The sequence below is a fragment of the Vigna radiata genome, chromosome 6 (genome assembly GCF_000741045.1).
Source record: "Vigna radiata var. radiata cultivar VC1973A chromosome 6, Vradiata_ver6, whole genome shotgun sequence".
In the NCBI taxonomy this organism is placed as follows: domain Eukaryota; kingdom Viridiplantae; phylum Streptophyta; class Magnoliopsida; order Fabales; family Fabaceae; genus Vigna; species Vigna radiata.
Window position 1 is genome coordinate 5171444 of NC_028356.1, and position 14774 is coordinate 5186217.

At 31.7% G+C, this 14774-nt stretch overlaps 2 protein-coding genes across 2 annotated transcripts; both read right to left on the minus strand.

Moving 5' to 3' along the window:
* Window positions 1-15: 15 nt before the first annotated feature.
* On the minus strand, window positions 16-3748 carry LOC106763116 (protein ESKIMO 1). Its single transcript, XM_014647307.2, has 5 exons — window positions 2846-3748; window positions 2582-2753; window positions 1507-1712; window positions 1248-1406; window positions 16-658 (listed from the first exon to the last, which is right to left on the minus strand). The coding sequence occupies exons 1-5, from the start codon at window positions 3517-3519 to the stop codon at window positions 310-312; spliced, it is 1560 nt and encodes a 519-aa protein (XP_014502793.1). The 5' UTR covers window positions 3520-3748; the 3' UTR covers window positions 16-309.
* Window positions 3749-10034: 6286 nt separating this feature from the next.
* Window positions 10035-12955, minus strand: LOC106764165 (gibberellin 2-beta-dioxygenase 1). The gene is made up of 2 exons (XM_014648398.2): window positions 12015-12955; window positions 10035-10492 (listed from the first exon to the last, which is right to left on the minus strand). Exons 1-2 carry the CDS (start codon window positions 12801-12803, stop codon window positions 10190-10192), a joined length of 1092 nt encoding a protein of 363 aa, XP_014503884.1. The 5' UTR covers window positions 12804-12955; the 3' UTR covers window positions 10035-10189.
* Window positions 12956-14774: the final 1819 nt, after the last annotated feature.

Sequence of the window (14774 nt, forward strand, 5' to 3'; positions counted from 1 at the left end):
TGTAAGAAAATAAAGTAAAAACCTTCGTGCTTTATTTTCTTTTCATTTAAGGAACAAGGGTTCATTGTACATTTAAGGATCTTGCTGTGTCTCCGTACTCGGCTAAATTGGCTTAAGAAAGAAACATGAGTAAATAAAAGGTCCAATTCCTAAAAGGAAAAAAAAAAAAAAAGTCGATAAAAAGTGACTAAAACTTACAAAAACTGAAACGAATGCCAGAGGCATTAAAGGGAAAAAGGAGAAATAATAACAATTAAGGAAATAGTGAAAAAGGAAATAAGAGTATGTGTGAAGATGTTGTCTATAGGGTCAAGATTGAGAGATGATTCGTGTATAGAAGAACTCATTCCAAGTGTCAGGTAATCCTGGTAAACACCAATGGATGCAATCTGCATAATTAGTAGGATCAGCTTGCTGTTCCGGAGTTAGCATTTTGCCTTGGCGTATGGTGTAAACAGAAGTGTGTGCATCTTTTCTCAGCTCTGATAAAGTAGTGATGTTAATGAAGTACACTGGCACCTTCATTGATTCTGTCACATTGTTGGCAATTGCAAAAAGTCGACGATCTGTTCCCACATCCAATGGGCTTGACATGTTCACCACAGGAGTCCTTTCTTTAGCACATTTTATTCCATCTGGGTTGTTCCAATTCTCAGGCCTACATAACCACATGCTTATATGTAAATTTCAATCCAAAGGGTATAAAAAAAAAAGTAGCAAATGTGTTGTTGTATCTGTTAGAAGTGGATTCTAGGCCTAACTATCCACTTCTAACATGGTATCACAGCCATGGTTAAAGCTTATCCTAGCGAGTTCTAAGTGGACATTTCTCTTTCTATTCCATCCGTTGTCGGGCCAGTATTGGACCACCCAATTTCTACTATCACGCACGAGATGTTTATACCTCAACGTGAAGGGGGTGTGTTGAAAGTCCCACATCGACTAGAGATAAGACCAAATTATAATATATAAGTGAGGTGCAAACCTCATTTTACAAACCGGTTTTATAAGATTGAGTTAGGCTTAAAACCCACTTCTAATACATAGTGTAAATTTCAATGATGGAAAATTGCAAGTGAGTTAAACTGTTTAAGATGCTTATATATAGAGTCTTTACATTACTTAAATTTTATAGTATCTTTTCATGTCTTTATCTATGTTGCGTCTACATAACTGTTTCATATTATAAAAATCAATGCCTGCTGATTCTTGTAATTTAAATATGAAAAAGCATTAAGAAAACTTACTTGATGTGTAGAGGGGACGTGCTGCTGAAGAAAACTTTGGTTCTATTTGGGTCAATGTTCTCATCTACCCATTTGGACCATGTTTTGAGGACTCTCTCATATGCTATTGGCCGAGGAACTTCATCGTACTCCGTGGACCCTTCATCGAATGATCCTCGTCTGTTGTTGCATCACACAAGAATCCACAAACTCAACAATTTCCTTCGAAATTACGAAACCTTAAAGAAAGGGGAAAAAATTAATTATGATTTGTGCTTACAGGACTTTCATAGTGAAAGTGTTCATCCACCAAATATATGTGTTGAAGATCAAGAAGTCTGCATCCTTCCAATTCACTCCATGCTTTTTGATCGATTCAGGCATGATTATACGGTTCAATATGCTGTGCATGTTTGGATCATCTGAATTTGACTCTACGAGGAATGGTGCCCAATAGAATTCCACAGTGGTAACATGCTCTGGCTCCTACACAAAAATAAACCAACCACATAGTACTACTCAGCAAGAGTGCATTCTAAGACATGTTAATCGAATATTCCCGACAAATTGTGTGCTTTCTTAACTACCAAGAGATAGCCACAATCTCCCAAAACAAGAACTTTCACACAAACTCCAAAAAAGTAGGTAGCTTGGAACTTAAAAAACTTCATATTAAGCCATCAAATGCAGTGCCCCACCACCCTCATGCACCAAATGATTATATTTTCAGTTTTGCATCGGCTCTAGCTCATAAGGGTAAAGTCTAATTAATGAAGAAAAAGTAGCACTTGAGCAGTCAAATAATATAATATATGTGATGGTCTTTTGAGGGAGATTTACCTAAAAAAAGCTTAACAATAACAAAACTTTAGCTAAACTTATATAAGAGAGTGCACTATTTGTAACTCAATTTTAAGATAAATAAGTTTTTAAACATTTTTTTTTATCTTTATTCAATTGGATTTTCTAACAATATGCAATTATGATTTCTGATCATCAAATGGGGCAGTTGGGATAACTATAATTTCAATAAATTTCCATCTAATATCTAAGTATTTTTAGCTTCCTCATTGGAAAACTCGACAAAAGTTCACACTCAAACAACATCTTCTATACAAGACATGTTTATAGGAGTTTTCTTCTAGAAGTTCATTATAAAAACGACGTGTTTATTTAGAGGAGTTTTACTACAAGTTCATTAATTTGAAGTTCTTTTTTTAGCTTTTACGTAATGTTAAACTTTTTAAATTATTTTTTCCTTATTTTTCAGTAGGACTTGACGGAGAAACTCATCTTTCATTCCCCAGTTGTCATACTTGAACAAGAAGAGAAAAAGGAGAAACGCAATTACGAACCATGATTTTGAAGATGGCAAGAGAACCAGTCTTGTACCATGTCTTGTTATGTGAAGGAACTGCAGAATTGACCATACAAACCATTGATTCCCACTGGTTCCTATTCAGCGAATCTCCAACAAACATAAGCCTCTTCCCTCTGATCTTCTCAAACAAAAGCTTCGGTTTGAACCTTAACGATTTCATAAAAACGCAAACAACGTAAGAACACTACCAAAAGAAAAAGACAAAAACTTACAAGATTGAGGACAGAAAGAAAAATACTTTGGCAGAGAACAATCTCTTGGCTTCCATTTCCAGTTCTGATACAAAGAATCAGGTCGTCCATTCTTCATGCATGTCACTTGTGATGTGAGAAACTCACACTGATCTTCTTTATACAAAGGGTGTGTCACGTTATCCAAAACCCACTCTCCAGTATACAAGTCACAATCTTCTGGAGGCAGCTCAACTTTCTCTTCTTCCTCTTCTTCTGCTTCTTCTTCTTCTTCTTCCACTTCTTCCTCTTCCTCCGCACGTGGCAGTTCAATCTTCTTCTCTTTCTCCACAACAGTTTTCAAATCAACACGCTCCTGTGCCTCATCAGAATCTTCATCCTCTCCGCCACTCTTCTCTAGTTGCGCCCTTGAACTCTTGGAAACCGTCACCGTGACAGTGTCTTCAGCCTCCCTTTGAACAACACCATTCTCTTCCACCTCCTTTCTCGCTCCCCCTTCAACAGAATCAACCTCTTTCCCTACTCCTTCTTGTGTTTCACGCGCTTTGTGACTGGAAAATGGGAACTCGGCAATGGACTTAACGTCCTCGTTGTACATGAAGAGAGCAAAGAGGAATATGGAAAACACGACGACGAAAATAGAGAGGTTGTTGTTCTTTCGACCCTTCATTGCCCCCATCTCAGAGGTGAATAGAGGAGTTTTCCTTCGAAGAGGCTGCATGGGGGAGAGAGAAGCAAGAAGTGATATCAGAAAAATAGTAACAATGACAGTAATCTCTGAGCAAAGAAGATGCAAAGAGAGGTAGAGATATAGGCAGGAGAGGAAGTAGAGACATTGAAATTGTAGTATTAGGTTGGGTTTGTTCGTTTAATTAAGGTTTGGTGAAATGGTGTTGTCTTTCAAGAATATACAAGAGGCTATTGGTGGAGGAAAGTTGTCTTTCTCAATTCTCAAGCTAGGATTATCTATATATGTTGATCTATATAGTTTTCTTTTTTTTTTCTTATAAAAAAAATTAAAAGTTTGCTTTATTTTATTGTTGTTGTAATTTTGGTTGAGTTTGAAGATGGAAGTGGTTGTTCTTGTGTTTAGGAGAATACGTGATCTCAAAGGCAGCTTGAAAGTTGGTAGCAATCACAGTCAGTGGCAAAGGGTGGTGGTTTTTGGAGTTTTGGTGGACACAATGTTGCTGTCTTTCGGTTTTCACTCTTCAGATTTTAAGGTAACTTTAATTGATGGTGAGAGAGTTGTGTTGTGTTCTTTTGTGTTGTGTCGTTGCGTTGAGTGTAGATTCAACAAATCTATATAAGTCAACTAATAATTTTAAATGCCAAAACATATATCTTGCTCCATAATTTGTAAAGGATTAAGACTAACATCACAGTACTTTTACATTTATTTGACATAGAATACAAGAGTAAAATGGTTGTAAAAGTGTAAAGTTTTGCAGTTTTTCAAAAAGAAAATAATAAAAAGTAAGTAAGGATGGTGTCAAATGTAAAAAATATAGGTGTGTCAAAGTAACATTTTTCTTTGTAAAATTACCATTAAAATTTTAAAATTTATGTTAAGAAATAGACTTTAAACCTATTTCAATCCTACATAACTGGTTTATAAAGTGAAGTTTACTTATTATAAATTGGTCTTATCTAATCGATATAAGACTTCTAACACACATAATTCACGTCGAGGTATAGACTAGACATTAATGAGTGATCTGATAATGGCCCGAAAGCTGGTGAAACAACATGTCTAACAAACAATAAATCTCGTTAGGATAGACTTTAACCATAGTTTTAATACCATATTAAGAAGTGAACTTTAAGGAAAATGATATTTTGACACCAATTTTTTACACTATTTTGACACCGCACACGTGTCAAAACGTGGTTGGACGATTTCAAATTAAAAAAGCTGAAACAAGAGAAGAAAAAAACCAAAGATTTTTTTTTAATTTGAAATCGTCCAACCACATTTTGACACGTGTGCAGTGTCAAAATGGTGTCAAAAAATTGGTGTCAAAATATCATTTTCCGAACTTTAAACCTAACTCAATCCTACAAAACCAACTTGTAAAATAATATTTGCTTATTATAAATTAGTCTTATATATAGTTGATACGATATTTACAACATAAATATATAATATATGACGAAAGAATAATGTTATTATAAAGGGAAATAGATATAACATGTATGTAGATGTGTGAGCGTAAAATAATGAGAGAGAAACATTATTGAAAATAATTTTGAATGAGTTATTAAAAGGTACACTGATATTAAATAAGAAATTTAGACATTGATTTGGATAATTTAATATTATGACAAAACCATTCATCTGCCACAATCCAAACATATGTTGAGAAGTAAAAGGGTACACTTTTCAACTTAGATTTGAATTAGTCCAAACTTAAAGGTGAGATAGAACATACAAATAAAGAGGATCTACGAGGAGAATGAATTGGTGAAAAAAAAATTATATTGCCTAATATACTTCTAAGAATACTTTTTTAATTACTTAATAAAAAAAAAGAGATAGAAGAAAAGGAGCATTAAAAGTTTTTTGGCTAAAATTTTTTTTAATGATTATTTTTTTCAATTTTATCCATTTGGAATACTAAATTTCGGTTGGGCCAAGAGAAAAATTAAATCAATAAACACACTTTGAATAGTATTTGGGTAGTTGAATAAGAGATTATATATATTTATCCAAAGTATTTAGGTTTTCTTTTTCATTTTATTAAAGTTATGTAAGACTTTTTTAGCTAATGGTATGTATAATATTTCACCTGTGAAAAACGAATTTCACGATCGATTATAAAATAATTTTTACATATAATGCGAAGATAAAATATTTTATAATTTATTTAGAGATGAAATATAAGTTTTTTAATAATATTTTGAGCATGAAAAAATATTTAACCTTTAACACAACATAAAAGAATAATAATTTCAATCTACAAAAATAAATAGAAAAAAATTAAATAAGTTAAAATATAAAAGCATTTTTTACTCTTTAAGACTTAATTATAAATAACTAAATTATAATAAATGCATTGAATATATTCTTAGCCATCTAGATTTGTGAACTTTCTATTACTTACATCACATAATCTTTTGATAATTTAATGAAGATTGACCCAATTGTTGCCTCCAATTTTCTCATGCAAGAAAGATCTTGAATCCTTTCACAAAGTAGCTCTTAATAAAATAGTATTTTGTTTATATTAATACGTTTCAATTCCGTGTCAAATTTATTCTTCTGCTAACATCAATATTATAACGGTACAACAATTTTGTCAAAATTTGTCACGAATGATTTGTTCAAACTTTTGAATTTTTCGACTAAATTAATCTAAAATTTTGAAAAACAGTTAAAATTAAGAAACAAAATTATATTTAATTTTATATACGCGAACTATTTACTGCTAATTTTATTTTAAGACGTAATTATACTAGAGCGTTCTTTTTCCCCTAAGAAGTTGGTATGGTGATGATTAACTTAGTGAGAAACATACACATATAAAAATTAGAAGCATTGAAAGATAAACTTCTAAAAGCATCAAAGCCAAACATCTTATTAACTTTGAGATGTATATATCATATTAGCTAAACGGCAACATCACTGTGTCAAAGCAAACTAAAAGCATTAACGACCCTTGCATAAATATGTGGAAGGTGATCACCTAATTCTAACTAACATGTGAAAATGAATAATGTAAAAGAAAATAGCACTATTAAAAAAAAAAAACAACGTGGTCCAAGTCCAAGAATGAATCATGTTTCGTGCTCACCAACATTTCTTTTTTCCTTTTCTTTTAGTTTTTCATATTATTCTGATTTTGAGTAGATTAACGATATCATGACATACTTTTACATTCATTTGACACAGAATATAAGTGTAGAATGATTATAAAAGAGGAAAATTTTGTATTTTTTCAGGACAAAAAAAGTAAAAAATAAGAAAAGATAATATCAAAAAAACGTAAAAAAGTTAGATGTGTCAAAGAATAATTTTTCTTTTGAACAAGGCCTTTCCAAAGATTAGATTCATAGTTTTTATATTCTGGATATATATATTTTAAAATATAAGATAAAAAAATATATTTAAATTATATATTTTAGAATATATTTAAATTATATATTTTAGAATATATAATTTAAAATTATTTTTTTGTATTTTAAATTGTGCATTTCAAATACAAAAAATTATATTTGAGATAATATATTCTGGAATACCAAATAAAAATTATATTGCAAATTGTATATTTCAAAATATAAAATTTTTGTTTCAGTTCCGGAATATAATAATTTATAGGAGTGTAGAAAAAAAATTATGTAGGTGCTAAAAGAAACTGGCTTATTTTCATTTCTGGATATCATGTTTTTGGCGCCCTGCTAAATGGAGGGTTAAATCTTTAGCCAAAAATAATTCCACTTTCATTATAGTAGAGTGTTCTAAATTTAACTTAAATACGCTTCTGGTGTAAAAATTACAAAGTCATTATATGTTAGATTTTCCTAATAAAATTACTAATTTCGAGGACATTGATATAAAAAGGAAGTTATTTATCAGAGGTTAATTAAACCCTCAAGGATTTAAGTAACGGAATTATTTTTAACGTTCATTAAGTTTCAAAGGTTTATTTCAAAATCTCATAAAAATATTCTATTGATTTTAAACTTAAGTAAACTTGATGAAAAAAACAATGAGGTCCACCAACCTTATAAAAGGGTCACTTCATATGGTTAGTAAAAACTTTACTAAGGATGTACCAATCATATGGATATAAAAAATAAGGTGTACAAACTTAGGGTGTATCAATCATATGAATGAAGGAATTAAGTTGTACAAACCTCATGAACGAAAGAAGTGAGGTGTATGTTTGATGTGATTCCTAAATTTGTCATTGATGTCTTAGCTCATCCTAGTTGGTGTTAGTTATGTTTGATGAGCTAATTATTCTTTGGAATAGTGGAATTTAGAAGCTCGTCTCATTACCGTTTGAAAAATTTGTTATTGGTTACAAGTAGATTTTTGCTATCAAAGTTAGTTCTATGGTACTATTGATCACCTCAAAGCTTGTCTTATGACAAGTAGTAAAATGACTTCTGTTCATTTATTTATAGTTATGATTGCTCTTCAACAATGATTTCTTTATTAACTAAATGTCAAAAATGTTTTCCTCAATGAAAATTTGTAGCAAGAGATTTATATGGAGTAACCTCCAAGATTTATTGTTCATGGAGAGTTTTTTGAATTGGTATGTCCTCTTCACAAATCTTTATGTGATCTAAAGTAGTCTCATAGGGTCTGGTTTGGAAAATTCAACAGTGCTCTTCAACAATTTGGTATAACTCGATGTGAGACATATCATTCAATATTTTATCGTCACTTAAGTGTTGTATGTGTCTATTTGATTGTATATGTTGATGATTGTTTTTACAGACATGGCCAACATGACATCTCCCAGCTGAAACAACATCTTTGCCACCATTTTCAGACTAAAGATCTTGGCAAACTTAGATATTTCTTGGGTATTGAGGTAGCACAATCCAACAATTAAATTGTTATATCTTAAAAGAAGTATGTATTGAATATTTTGGAGGCAATTGGGTTGATGAATTCAAAATTTGTTGACACACCCATCTTAATACCAAACATGGGGAGCCTATTTCAAATCTTGAGCAATATAGAATATTAGTTAGGAAATTGAATTATCTTATAATTACTTGTCATAACATTTCCTTTGTCGTTAGTGTAGTGAGTCAATTTCTCAATTCTCCATGTGAAATTCATCGAAATAAATTAATTTGTGTATTAAAGTACATTGAAGGATTTCTTGGAAAAGTTTGTTATATGGTTTCAATAACCATAAAAGAGTTATTTTTTATTCATATGGTGATTGGTTAAGATCTCTTTTTGATATAAGATCTATTTCCAGGTATTGTATCTCCATTAATGGTAACTTGATCTCTTGAAAGAGCAAGAAACAAAGTGTTATGGAAAGATTTAGTATGTTGTGCAAAGATTTAGTGCAGAAACAAAATATAGAGTTATGGTGTCAGCCACTTATGAACTTGTTTAGCTTATGCTTAGAGAGTTATAATTTGAAGATGTCATTCAAATGAAACTTATGTCTGCCAATCAAGTTGTTCTTCATATTAATTTTAATCCTTTCATGAGTACCAAATACATTGAACTTGATTGTCATTTCATTTGAAAGAAGATTTGATCTTGAGATATCAAGACTGAGTTTGTTAACTCAAGTAATCAATTAGTAGATATTCTCACTAAATCTTTACAAAAGCTGATAATTAATCATATTTGTAACAAACTTAATACATATAATTTATATGCATCAACTTAAAAGAAAATATTAAATATATTATCTTTTATCTTTTTTTCATTGTTATTAACTTTTTCTATCATTATTTATATTGGGTTTAATCAATATTTTTATTTATCATAAATACAAAACCTACGTGTATTTTCTATATAAAAAAGATTAATATTATATCTAATTTTTCATTATATTCACTATCAGTAAATAAATTAAAGTATATTTATCTCATATAATATAAATTTGTTTATCATAATTAAATAAAAATAAAGATATAGTTTAACAATGAATATTAAAGAGAATATAATAAATCTTAAGGGAATAATTTATATGGTAATACCAAAATTAGGTTTGTGAACCTTAATCTTTCGTAAAAGAATTACAAACTTAATAAAATACTTGATTATAAAATAAAACTGATAAAACAAAAAAAAACCTAGATAGAATAGTGTAGTGCCCTGTTTAGAAGGATTCTTGCATTCTGGTTATAATAACTTTATCATAATTATTTTTAAAAATTTATTTTAAGACAAGTTTAATCAGTTAACTGTATAAACAAATTTACGTCGATAATCCGAGAAAAGTTGAAATCAAATAAAAGATTGAAAATATTGATTATTTTAAAAATAATAATTCAAGTTATACTTTTAAGAGTAAATACAAGTATATCTATTATCATTACTTTAATATAAACAAAATCTATTTTCTTCTTCCTCTTCTTCATAGATAGAGATAGATGGACATTCCATGAGGAAATTCAATGTTTAATAATACCTCACTGAAAGATATAATTAAAGGCACTGTATGGTAATGGCAGAATTGTACCCAAACTGACACAAACTGAATTATAGATTGAAAGCTAAAGTAAAAAAAAAAAAGTGAGACAGTTCTCTAACTTGAAAATCAATCCAATAAATAAATGAAGCATATACATCTCATTATTGTAGTCCTCACATATCTAAAACTGGACCAACATCACTGACATAAGAAATTAATGAATCTATCACAAAAAGAGATGGCTGAGAACAACAACTTCATCTTCAACTTCTAAGCAACACGATACCTATCCAATGGATCATTGAAAAGGATGAGTTCATGGTATACCCTCCAAGCGTAGTTCTCAAAATCGAAAGACTTGAACACCCTCTCTTCTCCTTCATCACCACACTCATTTTCTTCTTCAATCTCTTCCCTTTTCTCATTATCTGCTTTCAGAACAAGTGGAGCCACTCTGCTTTCTGTCGGAAGAGTTATCAGCAACGACATTGTTATGCTCCGTGAACCTTTTTCCTCTCCCACTGTTGCCACTGGTCTGCCTCTAACTTTCTTCAACTTCCCATTGCTCCACACCTACACAATAATATTGCTTAAATTCATATAGTATAGCCCACTTCGTCAATGCATGATAGAAAATTGTATGAAAAAAATAATATTGTAAAAAGCTTTTTAAGGAATGTGAAACCGACTCTTAAGAAGCTATAACACACAACATAAACACAAACACTTGGAGGACACTGGTTTTTCTCTTTTCACTTTTTTAGTGGAGGAGTTGGGTGCCCTATGCATGATATAGCATTTGAGATTTGAGGGATTTTGCGCTTCGTCCCCTTTTTCTGAGCTGAATTGGTGATTTTCAACTTTAGGGCACATCCCTATGACAAATGAAGAAAAGAACACAACCCCACATATGGACATTGCTAACCGCTGCATTATGAGCTGCTTGGGTATAATAAAGAAGGGGCCCAGCCAACATAAATTATCTGCTGACTCAAAATCAGGATTTCTAGGACATGTACACTGAAAACAATGATAATGGTTATACTTATTTTATTATAAATTATGATAACAATTTTTTACAATAAACTAGATATATTTCAAAAAGATACTAATCACGAAACAATTATAAAAAAAATTTAAAAAAAATTGTTAAAAAATCATTTTCCTCTAGTTTTATAGGAACGTAATAAACATATTTTAAATTTTTTTTCCCTAGTTCTGATATTCAGTTTAGTCTCCGTTTTTAAAAATATTATCTTTTAATCTTTAAGATATAAAAAATTGTGTCAAATCAGTCATATCAGTTAACAAATCACAAATTTTTCATTAAATGATTTGATGTTCATAACACCTTCCCTTAACAAATCACAAAATATTAAATACCTAGATATGAAAACTTGTGATTTGTTGTTCATTAAGTGCTGTCATGAGAACTTATTTGATACATCTTTCATATCATAAAGATTAAAGATTGACATTTTTAAAAAGTGAAGACTGAATAAACTTAACTCAGGAAAAAAAAAAAAAGGGTTAAACCTTTATTAAACAACGAAAAGAAGAGTCACTTTTAAAAAATGATTAATATTAATTTGTTTGTACTTTACTGTTTTGACTTTATACATAAATCATAATTTTTTGTCCTTAAACAAGTATGTTAGTTAAATTAAGTAATAATTAAACCTTAAGAAAAAAGGAAAAGACATGTAAGATAGCTAAAATGCTGCCTCATTAGCTGGAATGACATAGTTCAAATATTCAGTTGCTTTTTCAAACTTCAAATTATGGAAGTTTCAAGATCAAACTATGCATGCACTGGAGGGACAGTAGAGTAATTACAACTCACACCAAACTTTAAACTATAGCCAACATGATTACGTGACAAACTGACAATCTTACATATAAGCTTTTTCCCCAAACCAAGGCACTAAGTAGGAGAAGCAAAAAATAAATAAAATATTTTAAACGCAAGAAGATAACACAACATAATTAACAAATATCCAAACCATAAAGCAAACAAGTCATTAATAACATTAACAAGCCACAAAAACATTTATTAATTAATTAAAAAACATAACCTAAAAAATAATTAATTTACCTGAGCAATATCACCAACAGTGACCAAAATCGACTCCACGTGTGGTAGCACAGAAACCCATCCCGAATCCGACAGCATCGAGTACTTCTGATTCCTAATCTGGTACTGTAGCCCGATTATAAACGGGTAAAACCCATCCGATTTGTTTCCTGGCACGGACTCCGAAATCCATAGTAGAGAACGTAAGCGGGTCGGGTCATTACCCGTCGGATTCTCGCACCCCAAGGCATTGGTTAACTCATCAACGATCTTCAACCCCAAGTTCTCCAGCACGCGTGCGAACTCGCGCAGAGAGGCTAGAGAGACCTCGGTCGACTCAGTCGAGCACGCTGAGTCGAAGCGGAATGACTCGACGAGTTCGTCGTCGTCGTCTTCGTCGCCGCGGCCGTAGCCGAGAGGCCAGCTTTCAGGAATAAGAGAATCTTTCTGGTCGCGAGGAAGGTCGAAGAGCGCGAGCGCTTCGGACTCGGCCGCGCTGGCGAGTTCGGGGAGAACCGAGTGATCTGTGAGTTGCGCGTAACCGAGTTGCGAGACACCAGAGAAGATGTCTTTTAGGGAGGAGAGGGAGGGGAGACGTGTGGCGGCGGAGGAGGAAGAGGAGGAGCGGCGCGTGGGGAGGGAGAGCGTGGGCGGGAGGCGGTGGAGGAGGCGCGAGAGCGCGTCGGCGGTGTCTGAAGAGGACAGGAGGTTGTCGTGGTGCGCCGCTGGAGTTGGCGGCGGAGCTGAGGTGGCGCCTCCATAAAGTTTCGGTAGGAGTTGGTGTTGTTGTTCTTGAGTTGAAGAGGCCATGACGTGAGAGAATGATAATAATACAATACAACGACAGTGTGAAAAATTTTGGACCTGGTTGTGTTCTTATATGTTGAGCTAATTTTGATGAAAAGGAGCGTGCGAATATGGGAAACAAAGAAAATTTCACACGTGTGATGGAGCAGTCTATTTGCCTTTTTCCACGACTCTGATAAGGTTTTATTGGTAACATAATCATTATTCGTCCTCGTGGTTCCAAATGAGACAATTTAGTTAACAATGTATTAGTTGGCAGTCATTGAAACAAATGGGAATTTGGGTTGGAATATTTTTAAACGCATTTATGACCTAATTAATGTATCTTATGGAAATTGCCAACACAATTAAGAGAAACATTCACATTTGAGGAGGTTCTAATTTGACATTATTGATTATATTAAATGTTTTATTTTTTATAATAAAATAATGAATTGTCTCTCATAATGAACTTTAATGGACAATAATGTGACTACTCAGACGAAAGTGATCCTAAGGAGTTTAATGTTTGTGACCTACATAAACTTAGGCTAAATATAAAAACTTATAATAATATATTAAATATATTTTATCTCCTCTAGTACCTTATATATCATACATATAATAAGGTTTACTTATTTATATTTTTTCTTCTCTCAAAACACTCCCGTTAATCAGTTTGCAACTATTTAAATTTGTACACAATTGAAGCGCAATGTGCAGTTGCACCCTTTTAATTTACAGAGGTGATGTTTCCTTCAAACATAGATGTTTGTAACAACATTGTATTTTTAAAAGTAATATGTTTGGTGCGTCTAACAGTCAGTGTTAAATAAAAAAAAGTAACAGTGACATAGAATATCTTGAATGAAGAGATGAGTCTAACCCCATTGCTTTAATTCTTTGGCAGATTTGCATAAAAAAATGGTAGCTTTAGAAGGTATGCAGGTTTTAGGGTTAGGGGTGATAGTTAGTGGCAGCCTTGTGTGTTTTCTTTTGGGAGGAAAAGATGCATCTCTCATGGCAGCAAAGGACATGCACAGGTAGTTGGACTCAACAGCTCCGTCTTTGTTTATTCATCTTTTTCTTTCATTTTTTACGCCGAAACAAAACTTATTTTTAATGCTAACTAATCAACAAAATTAAGAAGAAATAGTTTAATACACTTATAATGAAACCAACTTTCAAAAATGGAACTGTAGAAGAAATTCAAACGTATTGTTTAATAACATATGCTATTGTTGCTAACAAGTCTTTTAAAATTTCAAGATAGAATAGGATAAATATCTTGTCCATTGAAAATAAAATGTTAGATTTAATTAATTATAATTTAGCTTTTAAAATCTAGTAGAAGCTTTTATGCAGATTGCAAATGTATAAAAGAACATTTTTTTTTAAATATATACAACAAGAAAATTGTAATTTATAACCGGATAATTATATATGAATTTGAATTCATAGGTAAATTAAGTATATTTTACAGTTTTTATATATGAATATTTAATATTGATTTACATTAGCAGATAATATAAAAAGAATTCCTATCAAATAAAACCTATATATACATTTGACACATTGTAAAAAATAAATTTACTTATTAAAACTTAAAAACATGATAGTCTCTCAATCACTGTCTACAAAATTGTTTCACTTGCGTTAACTTAATCTCATAAACAAGAAGTTTCGTTTTCTCAGTCGCACTCATTCAATCTCACTTGCAAAGAAGTTTGGTTCTTTTCGTGCTCGTTTGTATTCATTAGTGTAAAAACGCTGTTTAACATCGGTTAATTTAGGCTTTTAACGTTACTTTCACATCCAACGTCTAAACGGGTGACGTCTATGGGACGTCGCAATTCCTCAGAACCGACGTCCATATAAACGTCGGTTAACGATATCCACCGACGTCTCTATAGACGTATGCTTAAACTCACACCGACGTCTAATTACTCTATATAAACGTCCACCTATGATTAAACCGACGTCAACATGAATATA

Coding starts and splice junctions, on each gene's coding strand:
- LOC106763116 (XM_014647307.2), bottom strand. CDS start 3,519: ATGCAGCCTCTTCGAAGGAAAACTCCTCTATTCACCTCTGAGATGGGG. Junction 1,713..2,581: donor TTGCCATCTTCAAAATCATG/GTTCGTAATTGC, acceptor ATTTTTGTGTAG/GAGCCAGAGCATGTTACCAC. Junction 659..1,247: donor ACGTCCCCTCTACACATCAA/GTAAGTTTTCTT, acceptor GTGGTTATGTAG/GCCTGAGAATTGGAACAACC.
- LOC106764165 (XM_014648398.2), bottom strand. CDS start 12,803: ATGGCCTCTTCAACTCAAGAACAACAACACCAACTCCTACCGAAACTT. Junction 10,493..12,014: donor CTGTTGGTGATATTGCTCAG/GTAAATTAATTA, acceptor ATTATTGTGTAG/GTGTGGAGCAATGGGAAGTT.